At 45.8% G+C, this 13,975-nt stretch overlaps 1 protein-coding gene across 1 annotated transcript in view; it reads left to right on the top strand.

Moving 5' to 3' along the window:
- The window catches only part of RUFY1 (RUN and FYVE domain containing 1), a 63,287-nt gene that overhangs the window by 35,872 nt on the left and 13,440 nt on the right, over positions 1-13,975 (top strand). The window contains exon 11 of the mRNA XM_032846798.1: positions 485-652. Within this exon, the coding sequence (XP_032702689.1) occupies positions 485-652 (168 nt within the window). The remainder of the gene's footprint in view (positions 1-484; positions 653-13,975) is intronic.

Raw genomic sequence — 13,975 nt, 5'->3', positions numbered from 1 at the left:
CCCAGGCATCCCAGCCAGTGTTTTTTATTAGACCCAGCTTTTGGACCTGCTTTGTTTCTGTGCTTCTTTGCACCAATGTGGAGACCTGTCCTGAGTTATCCAAGATGGAACTGGTTCGATATGGTCACACCCCTGTTGCCATAATCTAGCATCCCATTCCAAAAACTTATATGGCAATGTCACATTGCTGAGCAGACATTCTTTCAGTCTCCGCGTTCTGGTCTTCAGGTTTAAAGAACATGGTTGCTGCAACTTGAGGCTGAGTGCCACCTACCAGCTTTCTGACACACAGAGCCAGTATTCATTATACAATGAGAAAAAGGGAAAAACTTAATCTAGTCCTTTCCAGACAAACTCTCCTGAATCTTGCTAACCTATTCTGACTTTGGGTTTTTTATTTCTGGCACTGCCCAGGATATAGCCCCAGGTAAACACATCTCTGCAGCTATTTCAATAATACTTTCCTTATTAATACCCTCTTAAGGAACTAGAAAAAGAACTGGAGTTACAGATTGGAATGAAGACAGAAATGGAAATTGCCATGAAGCTGCTCGAAAAGGACACCCACGAGAAGCAGGACACCCTGGTCGCCCTCCGCCAGCAGCTAGAAGAAGTCAAAGCGATTAATTTACAGATGTTCCACAAAGTCCAGGTAGGAGTTAGCTTTGTGTCCCACAGCCTGGTTTCCTGCTGCTTGTTACAGGCTGCCTCTCAGTCTGTCCCCATTCTTCCTTCAGGGGAGAGAGGACACATCTGTGAGGTACTCACATGAGGCAGGCCTAGACCCTAGGCCCTGTCACACATTCCTGTGCTTATTTTATTTGAGCCTCCCAGCAGTCCCTGAGAAAAATGTATAACGTGGGGGAAACGTAAGTAACAAGGCAGAACCCCATGACTGCATCACATGCCGGTGCTGGCCCAGCCCCTAAGTAGAGCTGACAATGCAACTGTGCCTTCTGAATCCAAACCCAGTATCGGCCTATTGTTCCCTTCGCTGTCTCCCCAGTGTCTGTCGCCTCTGCTTCAGTGACTAACTCCCTCCCCCCAGGGTTTGGAGAAATGGAGTATGGAGTGATATAAGTTAGTATTGTCTTTAAAAACTTTGCTGTGACCCTCATCTTGCCAAGTCTCCAGCCGCACAAGTCTCTTGCCGTGTCTCCTGTCATGTTGGAGTGTTCCAGGGGAGCTAGCCCAGAAAGAAATGGTCATGCCACAGTTTGAAGCTAGCATCTTAGGTCACATAGCTTGGGCCCCTGGGTGGCTCAGTTAGTTAAGTGTCGGCCTTCAGCTCAAATCAGGGTCCTGGGATCGAGTACCCCATTGGGGCTCTCTGCTCAGAGGGGAGTCTGCTTCTCCCTCTCCCTCTACTCCTCACCCTGCTCTTGCGTGCGCTCTCTCCCAGTCTCCCTTGTGAAGAAAAAATCTTTAAAATAAAAAATCGCAAAGCTTTCTTGCCCAGAAGCTATGGCAGCACCCAAGACCTTCTCAAAACTTTTCTTCTTCTGAAATTCTGTTTTCTGTTTTTAATGCCCAGGCTGTCCCACTTCCTCTTCCTTAGCTGTCACGCATCTGTGTGAGAAATGGCGTGAGGGCGGACACGCGTGTTCTTTTGTCCGGCTGTTTTTAAACTGTTGTGTAACTGACATTATCATAATAGCAGCAGTTAGAAATTAAAGTGTAGGGAGAAAGTGGAAAATAGCCTCACTGTTTTCCTTCCCAACACATTCTCTTTTTTAATTTGTTCGTGTTTTTTTCTGCTTTGGGTCCATCTGTAAACGTAATCTTAATGCATGTTAGGGGAAGCCATCCTGCCATAATGACTTAGCAGACCCTAAAACAGAGCATTCCAGACCAGCACTTTTGCTCCCCATGGTCCCTCCGGGACCCAGGCCACTCTGATCGGTGCCATTCTTGCCAGTGGAAGGGGAGAGAAAAACAAAAGTCCTGAGGCAGGATTTCCTCCTGGACAGTGAGAGAGAAGTTAAACACATCATTACGTTCGATTCCACAGTGAAGGGCGACACGAGGCGGCATGCCCAGGTGTGGCTGCAAGAGGAGCCTGGGGCTGGCGTTTCTGGGCTGCCAGCCCAACGAAGGGGAGCATATGGGTTAATAGACGGGGTTGTCTCTACCCCCATCAGCCCCACCGATCTCCTGGAAGTCCAGTTCAGTCCCGGATTTCTCACTGTCCGTAGCCCCTGCATGTTGGGCGGCACTCTCCACGGAGCCCATAAGGCCTGTTTACATCACAAGACCAACTGTCTTTCATGTTAACCCATCCCGCCCAGCATAAAATGGGGGAGACAAAACAGGACTGCCAAATGCCTGTTTGCAAAGAGAAACGAGGGACATGCAGGGAAGACCCCAGCTGGCCATGGTGCTCACTATGTCTCTGGGCAGGAGCCGTGAAGGCTAGCCAAGGCACCAGAGGTGTTAGCCTCTCTGGCTACCCTTCCTGTGGACTGAAGAACTTGTATGCGGGCTCCCATGGTCCCTGAGAGGTCTGCCGTCCCCGTGGCCTTGGGAAGCGGGCTCTTGGGGTTGGGGCCTTCCTGGTGGGAGCGTGGCTGTTGTGGCTTGCTTCTTCCTGGTGTCAGTTTGCTGGCCTGGAGATTTTCTTAAGGATCAAAATGTCGCAGATGTTCTTCAGGCCTGACTGGTTTTATTTGACAACGCAGTCCCCTTGGTCATTGTGTGTGTGTGTGTTTGCCCTTAGTCTGTGTGTCAGTGCTCACAGTATACTGTCCCATTTACTAAACGCAGTTCTTGTGCCTGCCTCAGCCTCTCCCACCCACCCCCTCACATCAGTGGCCAGCCAGCTGTCCCAGCAGCCTGCAGAGGGTTTTCCCGCACCCCCGACCTCTGCTGCAGGATGCGATGGGGCCTCCGGGGCTCACTTGCCAGTTTCTCTCACTTCCTTCTGGGCGCAGAAGCAGCAGGTGGCTTTCCTAACCCGGTCAGGCCCCTGCCCTTGGACTCTGCTCCTGTGCCCACAGCCCCCTCAGTCACGGCCCCCACAGCAACACTCCGGCTCTTTACAGTCATAGCCCCCGGGCGCTGGCATGGTTGGTGTGGTTCCACATCCAGGCTTGGGCAAGTAATTCTGCTTATTGTTCGCCACGATTGTCACCCCTGCTCTGACGGTGCCCAGCCCTGGACTGCCTAGTCCTTGCTATATACAGGACTTTTCCTGGCACAGGGGCTTCAAGAGTGCCCCTCAGTGTGGGGTCCACTGTCATCAAACGCCTCTTGTTTTCTTTTCTCCTCACGCCTGCTCCCATCCTTGTTCCTCTGGGCCCACGTTGTAGAGTGTTTATTTTTGTATGGATATTTGTCATTCCAAAATGCGTATCATCTTGGTCTTGTGCGTGGCTCTGTTCTCTTTTTTCCCCCTCAGAGCTCCGCATAGCCCGGGGTGTACCTGGTTTGGGCTTCGAAGTGGTTACTGCTGGTGTTTGGGGTCATCCTTCCCCTGTGGTGGACACTGATCCTGCCACTCCACCAGCACACAGCACAAACACCCCCCATGGCGGCTGGTTTACACGTCCTCCCGCAACCCCCCCGCCCCCACGGGGGTTCAGGAGGGTCTCTCTGCCAGACAGAAGCTGGAGTACCTGCTGGATAGACCCTCCTTTTGTGTCCTTGATTTTTGGAAGCCCAGCCACATCTCTTTCCAGAAGGGCTGCACCAGCACATGCTGCCCCCTTCAGGGCTGTCTGCTGACATCTGTATTCTGAGTGCGCTTGTTTTATATGCACTGGTTGGCCTAGTGAGTGTCAGCAACATCCCTTCATATGTTTGTTAGCCTTTCGTGTTTCCTGTTCTTGCGTGTTCATGTTTTTGTCCTCTTTTTTTTTTTTTAAGATTTTATTTGTTTATTAGAGAGAGAAAGCACAAGCAGCAGAAGGAGAGGGAGAAGCAGACTCCCCGCTGATCAGAGAGCCCGATACAGGCCTCGATCCCAGGACCCTGATACCGTGATCCGAGCTGAAGGCAGACGCTTAACCAACTGAGCCACCCAGGCACGCCGTCCTTGTTTTCTTTTTTAAATTGAAGTACAGTGGGGCGCCTGGGTGGCTCAGTGGGTTAAAGCCTCTGCCTTCAGCTCGGGTCATGATCCCAAGGTTCTGGGATCGAGCCCCGCATCGGGCTCTCTGCTCAGCAGGGAGACTGCCTCCTCCTCTCTCTCTGCCTGCCTCTCTGCCTACTTTGTGATCTCTATCTGTCAAATAAATAAATAAAATCTTTAAAAAAAAAAAAAAATAAATTGAAGTACAGTTAGCATTAGTTGTGGGTGTACAACATGAGTGAATCCAGTTCTGTTACACAGAGCTCATCACAATAAGTGCAGGCACCATCTGTCACCATACAGTGTGAGGACAGTATTATTGACTATTACCTATGCTATATTTTTCATTCCTGTGACTGACTTAATTTGCAAGTAGAAATTTTACGTCCTAATCCCCTTCACCTATTTCTTCCATCTGCTGCCGCTCTAGAGGCCACCAGTTAGTTCTCTGTATTCTTGAGTCTTTTTCTGGTTTGCTTTGTGTTCTGGATTTCACATATAAGTGGAAATCAGATAGTTTTTGTCTTTCACTTTGTGACTTATCTCACTTAGCATGTTACCCTCTAGATCCATCCGTGTCATTGCAAATGGCAAGATCCCATTCTTTTCTGTGGCTAAGTAATACTCCATTGTGTGTATACCCCACATCTTCTTCATCCATTCATCGATGGACACTTGGGCTGCTTCCATATCTTGGCCCTTTGGAAATAATGCTGTAGTAAATATCGGGGTGCACGTATCTTTTTGAATTCATATTTTCATTTTCTTCAGTGAAATTACTGGATCATAAAATATTCCTATTTTTACTTTTTTAAGGAACCTCCAGTCTATTTTCCACAGTGGCTGCACCAGTGTACGTTCCCCCCAACTGTGCAATGAGACAGGCACAAGAACTGTGTTTAATAAATGAAGCAATAAACTGGTCACATGGGTTGAGGGGAGATAAGCCAGAGATAATGACTGAGGGAACTGTATTATCAAAGAATCCATGAGTCAGGCCTGAAGAAATCTGTGACTGATCCCTAACGCAGCCTCCAGGCCAGCAAACAGACCATGTCCTCTACCAGCACTTGTTATTTCTTGTCTTTCCCACACTAGCCTTTGTCACCAGTGTCCACTGACACCTCACTGTGGTTTTGATTTCCATTTCCCTGCTGGTGAGTGACGAGCATCTTTTCACAGGTCTGTTGGCCATCTGGATGTCTTCCATAGGAAAAGGCCTATTGAGGTCCTCTGTCCATCTTTAATCAGAGTACTTTTTGCTGTGGTTTATTGTAGGGGTTCTGTGTATATTTTGGATACTAACCTCTTATCAGACATCTCATTTACAAATGTCTTCTCCCATTCCGGAGGTTACCATTTCGTTTTGTTGATGGTTTCCTTCAGTATGCAAAAATTTTTAAGTTTGATATTGTCCCAATAGTTTATTTTTACTTTTGTTTCCCTTGCCAGAAACACGTCACTAAGGCCAGTGTCCCAGGAGATTGCAATCTGTGCTTTCTTTTAGGATTTTTATGGTTTGGGTCTCATTTAGGTCTTTAATCCATTTTGAGTTTATTTGTATGTGTGGTGTATGAAAGTGGTCCAGTTTCATTCTTTTCCATGTGGCTGTCCAGTTTTCTCAACACCATTTGTTGAAGAGACTGTCTTTTCCCCATTGTGTATTCTTGCCTCCTTGTGGTAGATTAATTGACCATATGAGCTTAGGTTTACTTCTGGGCTCTCGTCCTTTTTCATTGGTCTAGGTATCTGTCTTTGTATGAATACCATATTAATTCTTCCAGTCTGTGAGCATGGTCTTTCTGTCATCTTCAGTTTTTTTCATTCATGTCCTAATAGTCTTCACAGGATAGGTCTTTCACCCCCTTGGCAAAATTTATTTTTAGATTTTTTTTTTTTAAGGATTTTATTTATTTGACAGACAGAAATTATAGTAGGCAGAGAGAGAGGAGGAAGCAGGCTCCCTGCCAAGCAGAGAGCCCGATGCGGGGCTCGATCCCAGGACCCTGGGATCATGACCTGAGCTGAAGGCAGAGGCTTTAACCCACTGAGCCACCCGGGTGCCCCAATATTTTATTATTTTTGATGCAGTTATAAATGGGGTTGGTTTTTTTCTTAATTTTTCTTTTGTGCTACATTTTTATTAGTGTATAGAAATACAACAGACTTCTGTATATTAATTTTGTATCTGCAACCTTACTGAATTCGTTTATCTGTTTTAAAATTTTTTTGGTAAAGTCTTTCAGATTTTCTGTCTAGAGTATCATGGATTTGCAAATAATGACCATTTTACTTCTTTCTTACCAACTTGGATTCCTTTTATTTCTTTTTGTTGTCTGATTATTGTGGCTAGGTCGTCCAGCTCTGTGTTGAATGAAAGTGGGGAAAGTGGACATCCTTGTCTTGTTCCTGATCACGGAGGAAAAGCTCTCAGTGTTTCCGCATTGCATCTGATGCTAACTCTGTTTCTATCATATATGGCCTTTATGATGTTGAGGTACATTCCCTCTGAACCCACTTTGTTGAGAGTTCTTATCACGAATGGATATTATATTTTGTCAAATATTTTTTCTGCGTCTATTAAGATGATCATACGGTTTTTATCCTTCATCTTGTTAATATGTTGTATCACGTTGATTGATTTGCAGATGTTGGGCCAGCTCTGCATCATGGAATAAATCCCATTTGACTCTGGTGAATGATCCTTCTCTTGGATCATTGCATTCAGTTCTCCAGTATTTTGTTGAGGATTCTTGCATCAGTCTTCATCCGGGACGTTGACCTGTAGTTTTCTCTGTAGTGCCTTTGTTCTGGTTTTGGTATCAGGGTCCTGCTGGCCTCGTAGAATGAATTTGAAAGTTTTCCTTCCCCTTCTGTTTTTTTGGAATAGTTTGAGAAGATTAAGTATTAACTCTGTTCAAATAAATATTTGGTAGAATTCCCCTGTAAAGCCAAGTGGTCATGGACTTTTGTTCATTGGGAGTTTTTTTATCACAAATTTAGTTTCACCACTAGAAACTGGTTATTTCTTCCTGGTTCAGTCTTGGAAGATCATAGGTTTCAGGCAATTTACCCTTTTCTTTTAGATTGTTCAGTGTGTTAGCATATGATTTTTATAGCATATCCTGTAGTCCTTCATATTTCTGTGGTGTCGATTGTTACTTTTCCTCTCTCATTTCTGAACAGATTTGAGTCCTCTTTTGCTTTTTCTTCCTTGATTTTTTTTTTTTTAAGGATTTTATTTATTTGATAGAGATCACAAGTAGGCAGGGGGTTGGGGGGGAAGCAGGCTCCCTGCTGAGCAGAGAGCCTGAGACACAGGGCTCCATCCAGGGCCCCAGGATCCTGACCTGAGCCGAAGGCAGAGGACACTTAACCTACTGAGTCACCCAAGCGCCCCTCTTTTTTCTTTTTTTAAGATTTTATTTATTTATGACAGAGATAACAGGAAGGAAAAACAAGCACAGGGGAGCTGGAGAGGGAGAAGCAGGCTCCCCACCAAGCAGGGAGCCTGATATGGGGCTCGATCCCAGGACCCTTGGGATCCTGACCTGACTGAGCCACCCAGGCGCCCCATGAGTCCTCTTTTTCTTGATGAGTCTGAGTAAAAGTTTATCAGTTTTGTTTATCTTTTCAAACAACAGTTTTTCATCTTTGTTTCCATGTGTTCTTTTCTACTGTTTTTTAAGTCTATTTCATTTATACCTACTCTTATTTCCTTCCTTGTACTGATTCTGGACTTTTGCTTTTCTTTTTCTAGCTGCTTTAGGTATAAGGTTAGATTGTTTCTTTGAGATTTTTCTTTTTCTGTAGGGAGGTATCACTAAACTACTTTCTTAGAACTGCTTTTGCTGTGTCCCAGAGATTTTGGACCATTGTGTTTCCCTTTTCATTTGTCTCCAGGTACTTTTTTAAATTTCTCCTTCGACGTTTTGGCTGACCAATTTGTTGTTTAGTAGCATGTTGTTTAGCTTCCACATGTTTGTGTTTCTTCTCTGTGTGTTGTTGCTCTTTTCCCTTGTAATTGACTTCAAGTTACATACTGTTGTGGTGAGTAAAGATGCTTGACAAGATTTCAGTTTTCTTAAATTTATTGAGATGCCTTTTGTGGCCTAACATGTGATCTGTCCTGGAAAACGTCCCATGTGTACAAGGAGAGAATGCATATTCTGCTGCTTTAGGATGGAATGTTCTGTGTGGATCTGTTAAGTCCATCTGCTCCAGTGTCACTCAAAACCTCTGTTTCCTTATAGATTTTCTGCTTGGATGATCTGCTTGGATGTAAGTGGGGTGTTACATTCCCCTACTGTTGTATCATTGTCAGTTTCTGTCTTAATGTTTGTTAATAGCTGCTGTATGTATTTAGGTGCTCTGGTGTTGTTGTACAGATATTTACAATTGTTACATTTTCTTGCTGGATTGATCCCTTTATCATTATATAATACTGTTTTGTCTGACATGGGTACTGCTACCCCAGTTTTGGTTTTCTTTGTTTGCCTCCATTTGCCTGCAGTGTTTTTCTGTCCCTTCCTTCACTTTCAGTCTGTATGTTTTTAGGTCTGAAATGAGTCTCTTGGAGGCAGCATATAAATGGATTTTGTTTTTTTAATCCATCTGCTACCCTGTGTCTTTTGATTGGAGCATTTAGGCCATTTAACATTTAAAGTTACTACTGACAGAATGCCTGGCTGGTTCAGTCATTTGAGCAGCTGGCTCTTGGTTTCAGTTCAGGTCATGATCTCAGAGTCATGAGATCAATCCCTGCAGTGGGTCTGCTGGAGAGTCTTTCCCTCTCCCTCTCCCTCCCTCTCCACTCCTTCCCCCTGCTTGCATGTGTGCATGCACTCAAGCACACATTCTCTCTCCCTCAAATAAAATATTTAAAAGTTACTACTGATGGGTCACTTGGGTGGCTCAATTGGTTGTGTCCAACTCTTGGTTTCTGCTCAGGCCATGATCTCAGGGTCATGAGATGGAGCCCCAAGTCACTCTCCCTGCTCAGCAAAGAGTCTCTGTCTCTCCCTCCGCCCCTCCTCGTTTGCACATTTGTGCACACATACATGCACACACGCTCCCTCTCTCTCAAACAAATAAAAATAAATAAAGGGGTGCCTGACTGGCTCAGTTGGTAAAGCATCTGCCTTCAGCTCAAGTCATGATACTGGGATCCTGAGATCAAGCCCCATGTCAGGCATCCCTGCTCAGTAGGGAATCTGCTTCTCCCCCTGCCCGTCACTTCTCATCCTGCTCATGCACATGCACTCTCTTTCTCTCTTAAATAAGTAAAATCTTAAATAAATAAATGAAAAATAAAGTTATTATTGACAGGTATATATACTTACTGCCTTTTTGTTCATTGTCTGGTTGTTTTGTAGTTCTTCACTGTTCCTTCTCTTGCTCTCTTCCCTTGTGATTGATGGCTTTCTTTAGTGTTGTGCTTAGGTTCCTTTCTTTTTACTTTCTGTATGTATATCTATTGTAGGTTTTTGATTTGTGGTTACCATTAGATTCATGTATAACATTCTGAGTATATAACAGTTTATATCTGTTAAATTTGAACACATTGTAAAAGCACTACATTTTGGGGCACCTGGACGACTCAGTTGGCTCAGCATCTGCTTTTGGCTCAGATCATGATCCCTGGGTCCTAGGATTGAGCCCCACATTGGGCTTCCTGCTTAGTGGGGAGCCTGCATCTCCCTCTTCCTCTGCCTTTCTCCCTGCTTGTGCTCTTTCTCTCTGTGTGTCAAAGAAATAAGCAAAATCTTTAAAAATAAATATATAAATAAATGTACTACATTTTTACTCCTTTTTTATATATATGATGTAATATTTTATATCTTTTTATTTTGTGTATTCCTTAACTACTTTTTGATATAATTGTACTATTTTGTCTTTTATGCTTTTTACTAGCATTATAAGTAATTGATCTCCTACCTTTATTTTATGTTTGCTTTTGCCAGTAAAGTATTTCCGTTTCATAATTGTCTTAGTGTAGTTATGGCCTCCTCTTTTCCACTAAAGAAGCCCCTTTAATATTTCTTGTGAAGCTGGTTTAGGGATGATGAACTCCTTTCACTTCTGTTTGTCTGGAAAACTCCTTCTGTCTCACTCCAGATAGAGTACTCTTGGTATAGGATTCTGCCTTTCAGTGCTTTGGATGCATCATGCCACTCCCTTCTGGCCTGCAGTTTCTGCTGAAAAATCCACTGATGGCCTAATGTGGTTTCCCTTGTATATGTAACCATTTGCCTTTCTTTTGCTGCTTTTAAGATATCTCTCTGTCATCTTTGCCATTTTAACTATTATGCATCATGGTGTGGACCTCTATTGCTTGAGCTTGTTTGGTGCTCTCTTCCTTCCCCCAGGTTAGGTTAGGAAAGTTTTCAGCTGTTATTTCTTCAGATGAGTTTTCTGCCCCCTTCTCTCCCTTCTTTACCCTCTGGGATATCTACACTGTGGATGTTAGCATGCTTGATGCTATCCCAAATGTTCCTTGACCTAACCTCTTTTTTAAATTTTTTTTGGGGGGTGGGGGATTCTTTTTTCTTTTTGCTATTCAGCTTGGGTGCTTTCCATTTTCCATCTGTCTTCCAGATCTCTGATCCAGACCTTCTGCATCCTTTAATCTGCTGTTGCCTCTCTCTAGTGTATTTTTTTATTTCAGTTCTTATGTTCTTCAACTCTTATTCTTTTCTATAATTTCTCTTTGTTGCTTCAACAAAGTTCTTACTGAGTTCATCCACTCTTTTCTCAAGTCCAGTGAACATCTTTATGACCATGACTTTGAACTCTCTCAGGGGGATCACTTACCTTCATTTCATTTAGTTCTTTCTCTAAATTTTTTCTTATTCTTTCATTTGGAATATATTCCTTTGTTTCCTCATTTTGCTTGACTTTCTTGCTTGTTTCTGTGTATTAGGCAGAGCGGCTACCTCTCCCAGTCTTAAAGGAGTGAGTGGCCTTGTCTAGGACTGTGCCTGTGTAGTCTGCATGTGCCTGGTGTCTTCGGCTAGAGCTGTAGCAGGCGCATGCTGGGGTTCCCAGGGCACTTCATGGGAGTCTGGAGCTGAGGGGGACAGGGGCCAGGGAGTCCCAAGGTATTCCATAAAGCAGGGGGTTCCTGGCAGAACAGCTAGAGAAGAGGGTCAGACTACTGGGCCCCAGGGTGCTCTGCATAGTGGAAGCCCTGGTGGGATGGCTGGAACTTATGTGGGTGCCGGCCAGGGGGTCCCAAGGTGCTCCACATGCGATAGAGGGCTGGTGGGATACCTGAAGTGGGCACAGACTTGGGGTGAGCAGCGGGTGTCCTGGCAGGTTGTATAGAGCTGAAGCAGGTGTGGGCCTGGGGTGTCCCAAGGTCCTCTGCACCCATGCTGTGTGGGCAAGACAGCTGGAACTGTACCAGGCACCATCCAGGGTTTCCCAGTGTGTGCTGCCCTGGGTCCGCCTTGGTGGGACAGCCGGAGCTTAGGTGGGCTCAGATGGGAGGGCTGCCTCAAGGGAGTGCCTGGGGCTGATGAAAGCTAGGGAACTGAGGCTCACTGAGGTGTCAGGCCGGCTAGAATGGCCAGACCATGCTCCTGTCTGTGCTGTCAAGGTGGAGGGTGTCCGTCAACAATGGTCTTCACCAGCACCTCCCTACCAGGCAAGCATTCCAGCAACTACCCCAGCGCCTGGCAAGTGCTCTGGGTTTAGTTCCCCCACAGTCTAGTTGCCGTTTTAAACTGCAGCTTCTTCCCATGCCCCAGGGCAGACACATCTGCACACAGGCCCCACAATGCCATCCCATCCCGTGCACGTGCAGCAGCCCCGGTGGGTTCCCATCCTCACTGTCTCCCCACCTCTCCTACCTCTCTCCGGGTGGTCCCTCTGCTAGGGTGGAGACTGCCCTCGGTTCTTAGGGAGAGTCACTTATAGGTGCAAGTGTGGGTTTGGTGTGTCTGTGGAGGAGGAGAGTTCAGGGTCTTCCAATGTCACCATCTTAGACCCTCTCTTTGTCTTGCCTTGTCCTTGTGAGATAGCAGTAATTACATGTATAGCGTGAATACTAGGCCCTTACTGGTTCACCTACGGTAGATCTCCTCTCTTCTCTGGAATCCTTTTTTTTTTTTTTAAGGATTTTATTTATTTGATACAGAAAGAGAGATCACACGTAGGCAGCGAGGTAGGCAGAGACAGAGGGGGAAGCAGGCTCCCCGCTGAGCAGAGAGCCTAATGCGGGCCTCAATCCCAGGATCCTGAGGCCATGACCTGAGCCAAAGGCAGAGGCTTAACTACTGAGCCACCCAGGTGCCCTCCCTTTTTTTTTTTTTTTTAAGATTTTATTTATTTATTTGTCAGAGAGAGAGCACAGGCAGGCAGAGTAGCAGGCAGAAAGGGAAGCAGGATCCCCACTGAGCAAGGAGCCCAATGCAGGACTCATCCCAGGACCCTGGGATCATGACCTGAGCCAAAGGCAGATGCTTAACCAACTGAGCCACCCAGGTGTCCCTTTTCTCTGGAATCCTTAAATCCTTATTTTTGGTGTAGTCAGATGTGCTGACTTTTCACATTATGGGCTGTGGTTTGGGGATTTTAAGAAGCCCTTTCTCAAGCTTAGGTGGCAAAGACATTCTACGCTAGTTTTATAAACCTGACACAGGTTTTCAATGTCTAGAGTTAAAATTCTTCCACAGCCTTACCAAGGGATCTAGGTGTGGCTTTCTCTGTCTAGTTCACCGCTTCAAAACTAGTCCACTCTTCTCACTCTCGTATGTGGTGCCACCTGGATCCTAGATCAAGTTTGTCCATAAGGTGGACCTGTGTCTGAGGTCTATTCTCTGCATCTGTTTGAGTTACCTAATCACCATAGCTTTGTAGTGTGTTTTGTGTCTAGTCTGTTAGTTGGCTATAACAAAGCACCACAGACTGAGTGGCTTTGCCAGAGCTTCATTGTCTCGAAGTCTGGAGGCCAGGTGACTGCAGCTGGGTGTCAGCACAGGGTTGTGGGGAAAATGGTAGCCTGTCTGTCTCCTAGCTCCCGGTGGTTGCTGGCCACCGCTGGCGATCCTTCACTTGCTGTGCTCCCCATGTGCATGACTGTGTCCACATTTTCTCTTCTCATAAGGCACAAGAGGTACTGGATTAAGGGACCACCCTAACCTCATCTTAACTAATTATGCCTGCAGCGGCCCACTTCCCAAATACAGTCACACTGCGTGGTACTAGGGGCTAGGCCTTCCACGTTCGGATTTGGGAGGGATGGAACTCGACCCATTACGGAGGTCAAGCCTGCCCTCCTTGCCCCCTGTTTTGTCCCCTCTTTTTAAGATCGACTTATCTGTTTGTAAACCTTTATTCTTGGTAAAAATTTTAGAACAGTTCATAAGGTTACTTTTAGAAATCAAGCTGAGGGAAGCCTGGGTGGTTTAGTTGGTTGAGCATCTGACTTGATTTTGGCTCAGGTCGTGATTTCAGGGTCACGGGATCAAGTCCTATGCTTGGCAGGGAGTCTGCTTCGGATTCTCTCTCTCTCCCTCTGCCCCTCCCCCACTGGCACACACATGCTTTCGCTCGCTCCCTCTAAAATAAAAGTTTTTAATAAAAATTAAAAATAAATGGGCGCCTGGGTGGCTCAGTGGGTTAAAGCCTCTGCCTTTGGCTTAGGTCATGGTCTCAGGGTCCTGGGATCGAGCCCAGCATCGGGCTCTCTGCTCAGCGGGGAGCCTGCTTCTCCCCTCTCTGCCTGCCTCTCAGCCTACTTGTGATCTCTGTCTGCCAAATAAATAAATAAATAATCTTTTTTAAGAAAAAAGAAAATTAAAAATAAAAACCCAGCTGGACCAAGCTGGGATCAGGCCCCAGACAGGGGCAATATGAGCAGGAGGGGGAAGGCCGGACTGGAGCAGAGGCCGGGATCCAGGT

The sequence above is a fragment of the Lontra canadensis genome, unplaced genomic scaffold, assembly GCF_010015895.1.
Source record: "Lontra canadensis isolate GAN:19392208 unplaced genomic scaffold, GSC_riverotter_1.0 scaffold181, whole genome shotgun sequence".
NCBI lineage: Eukaryota > Metazoa > Chordata > Mammalia > Carnivora > Mustelidae > Lontra > Lontra canadensis.
Note: the sequence above shows the minus strand (reverse complement) of the source record. Positions and strands in the feature narration are given on the sequence as shown.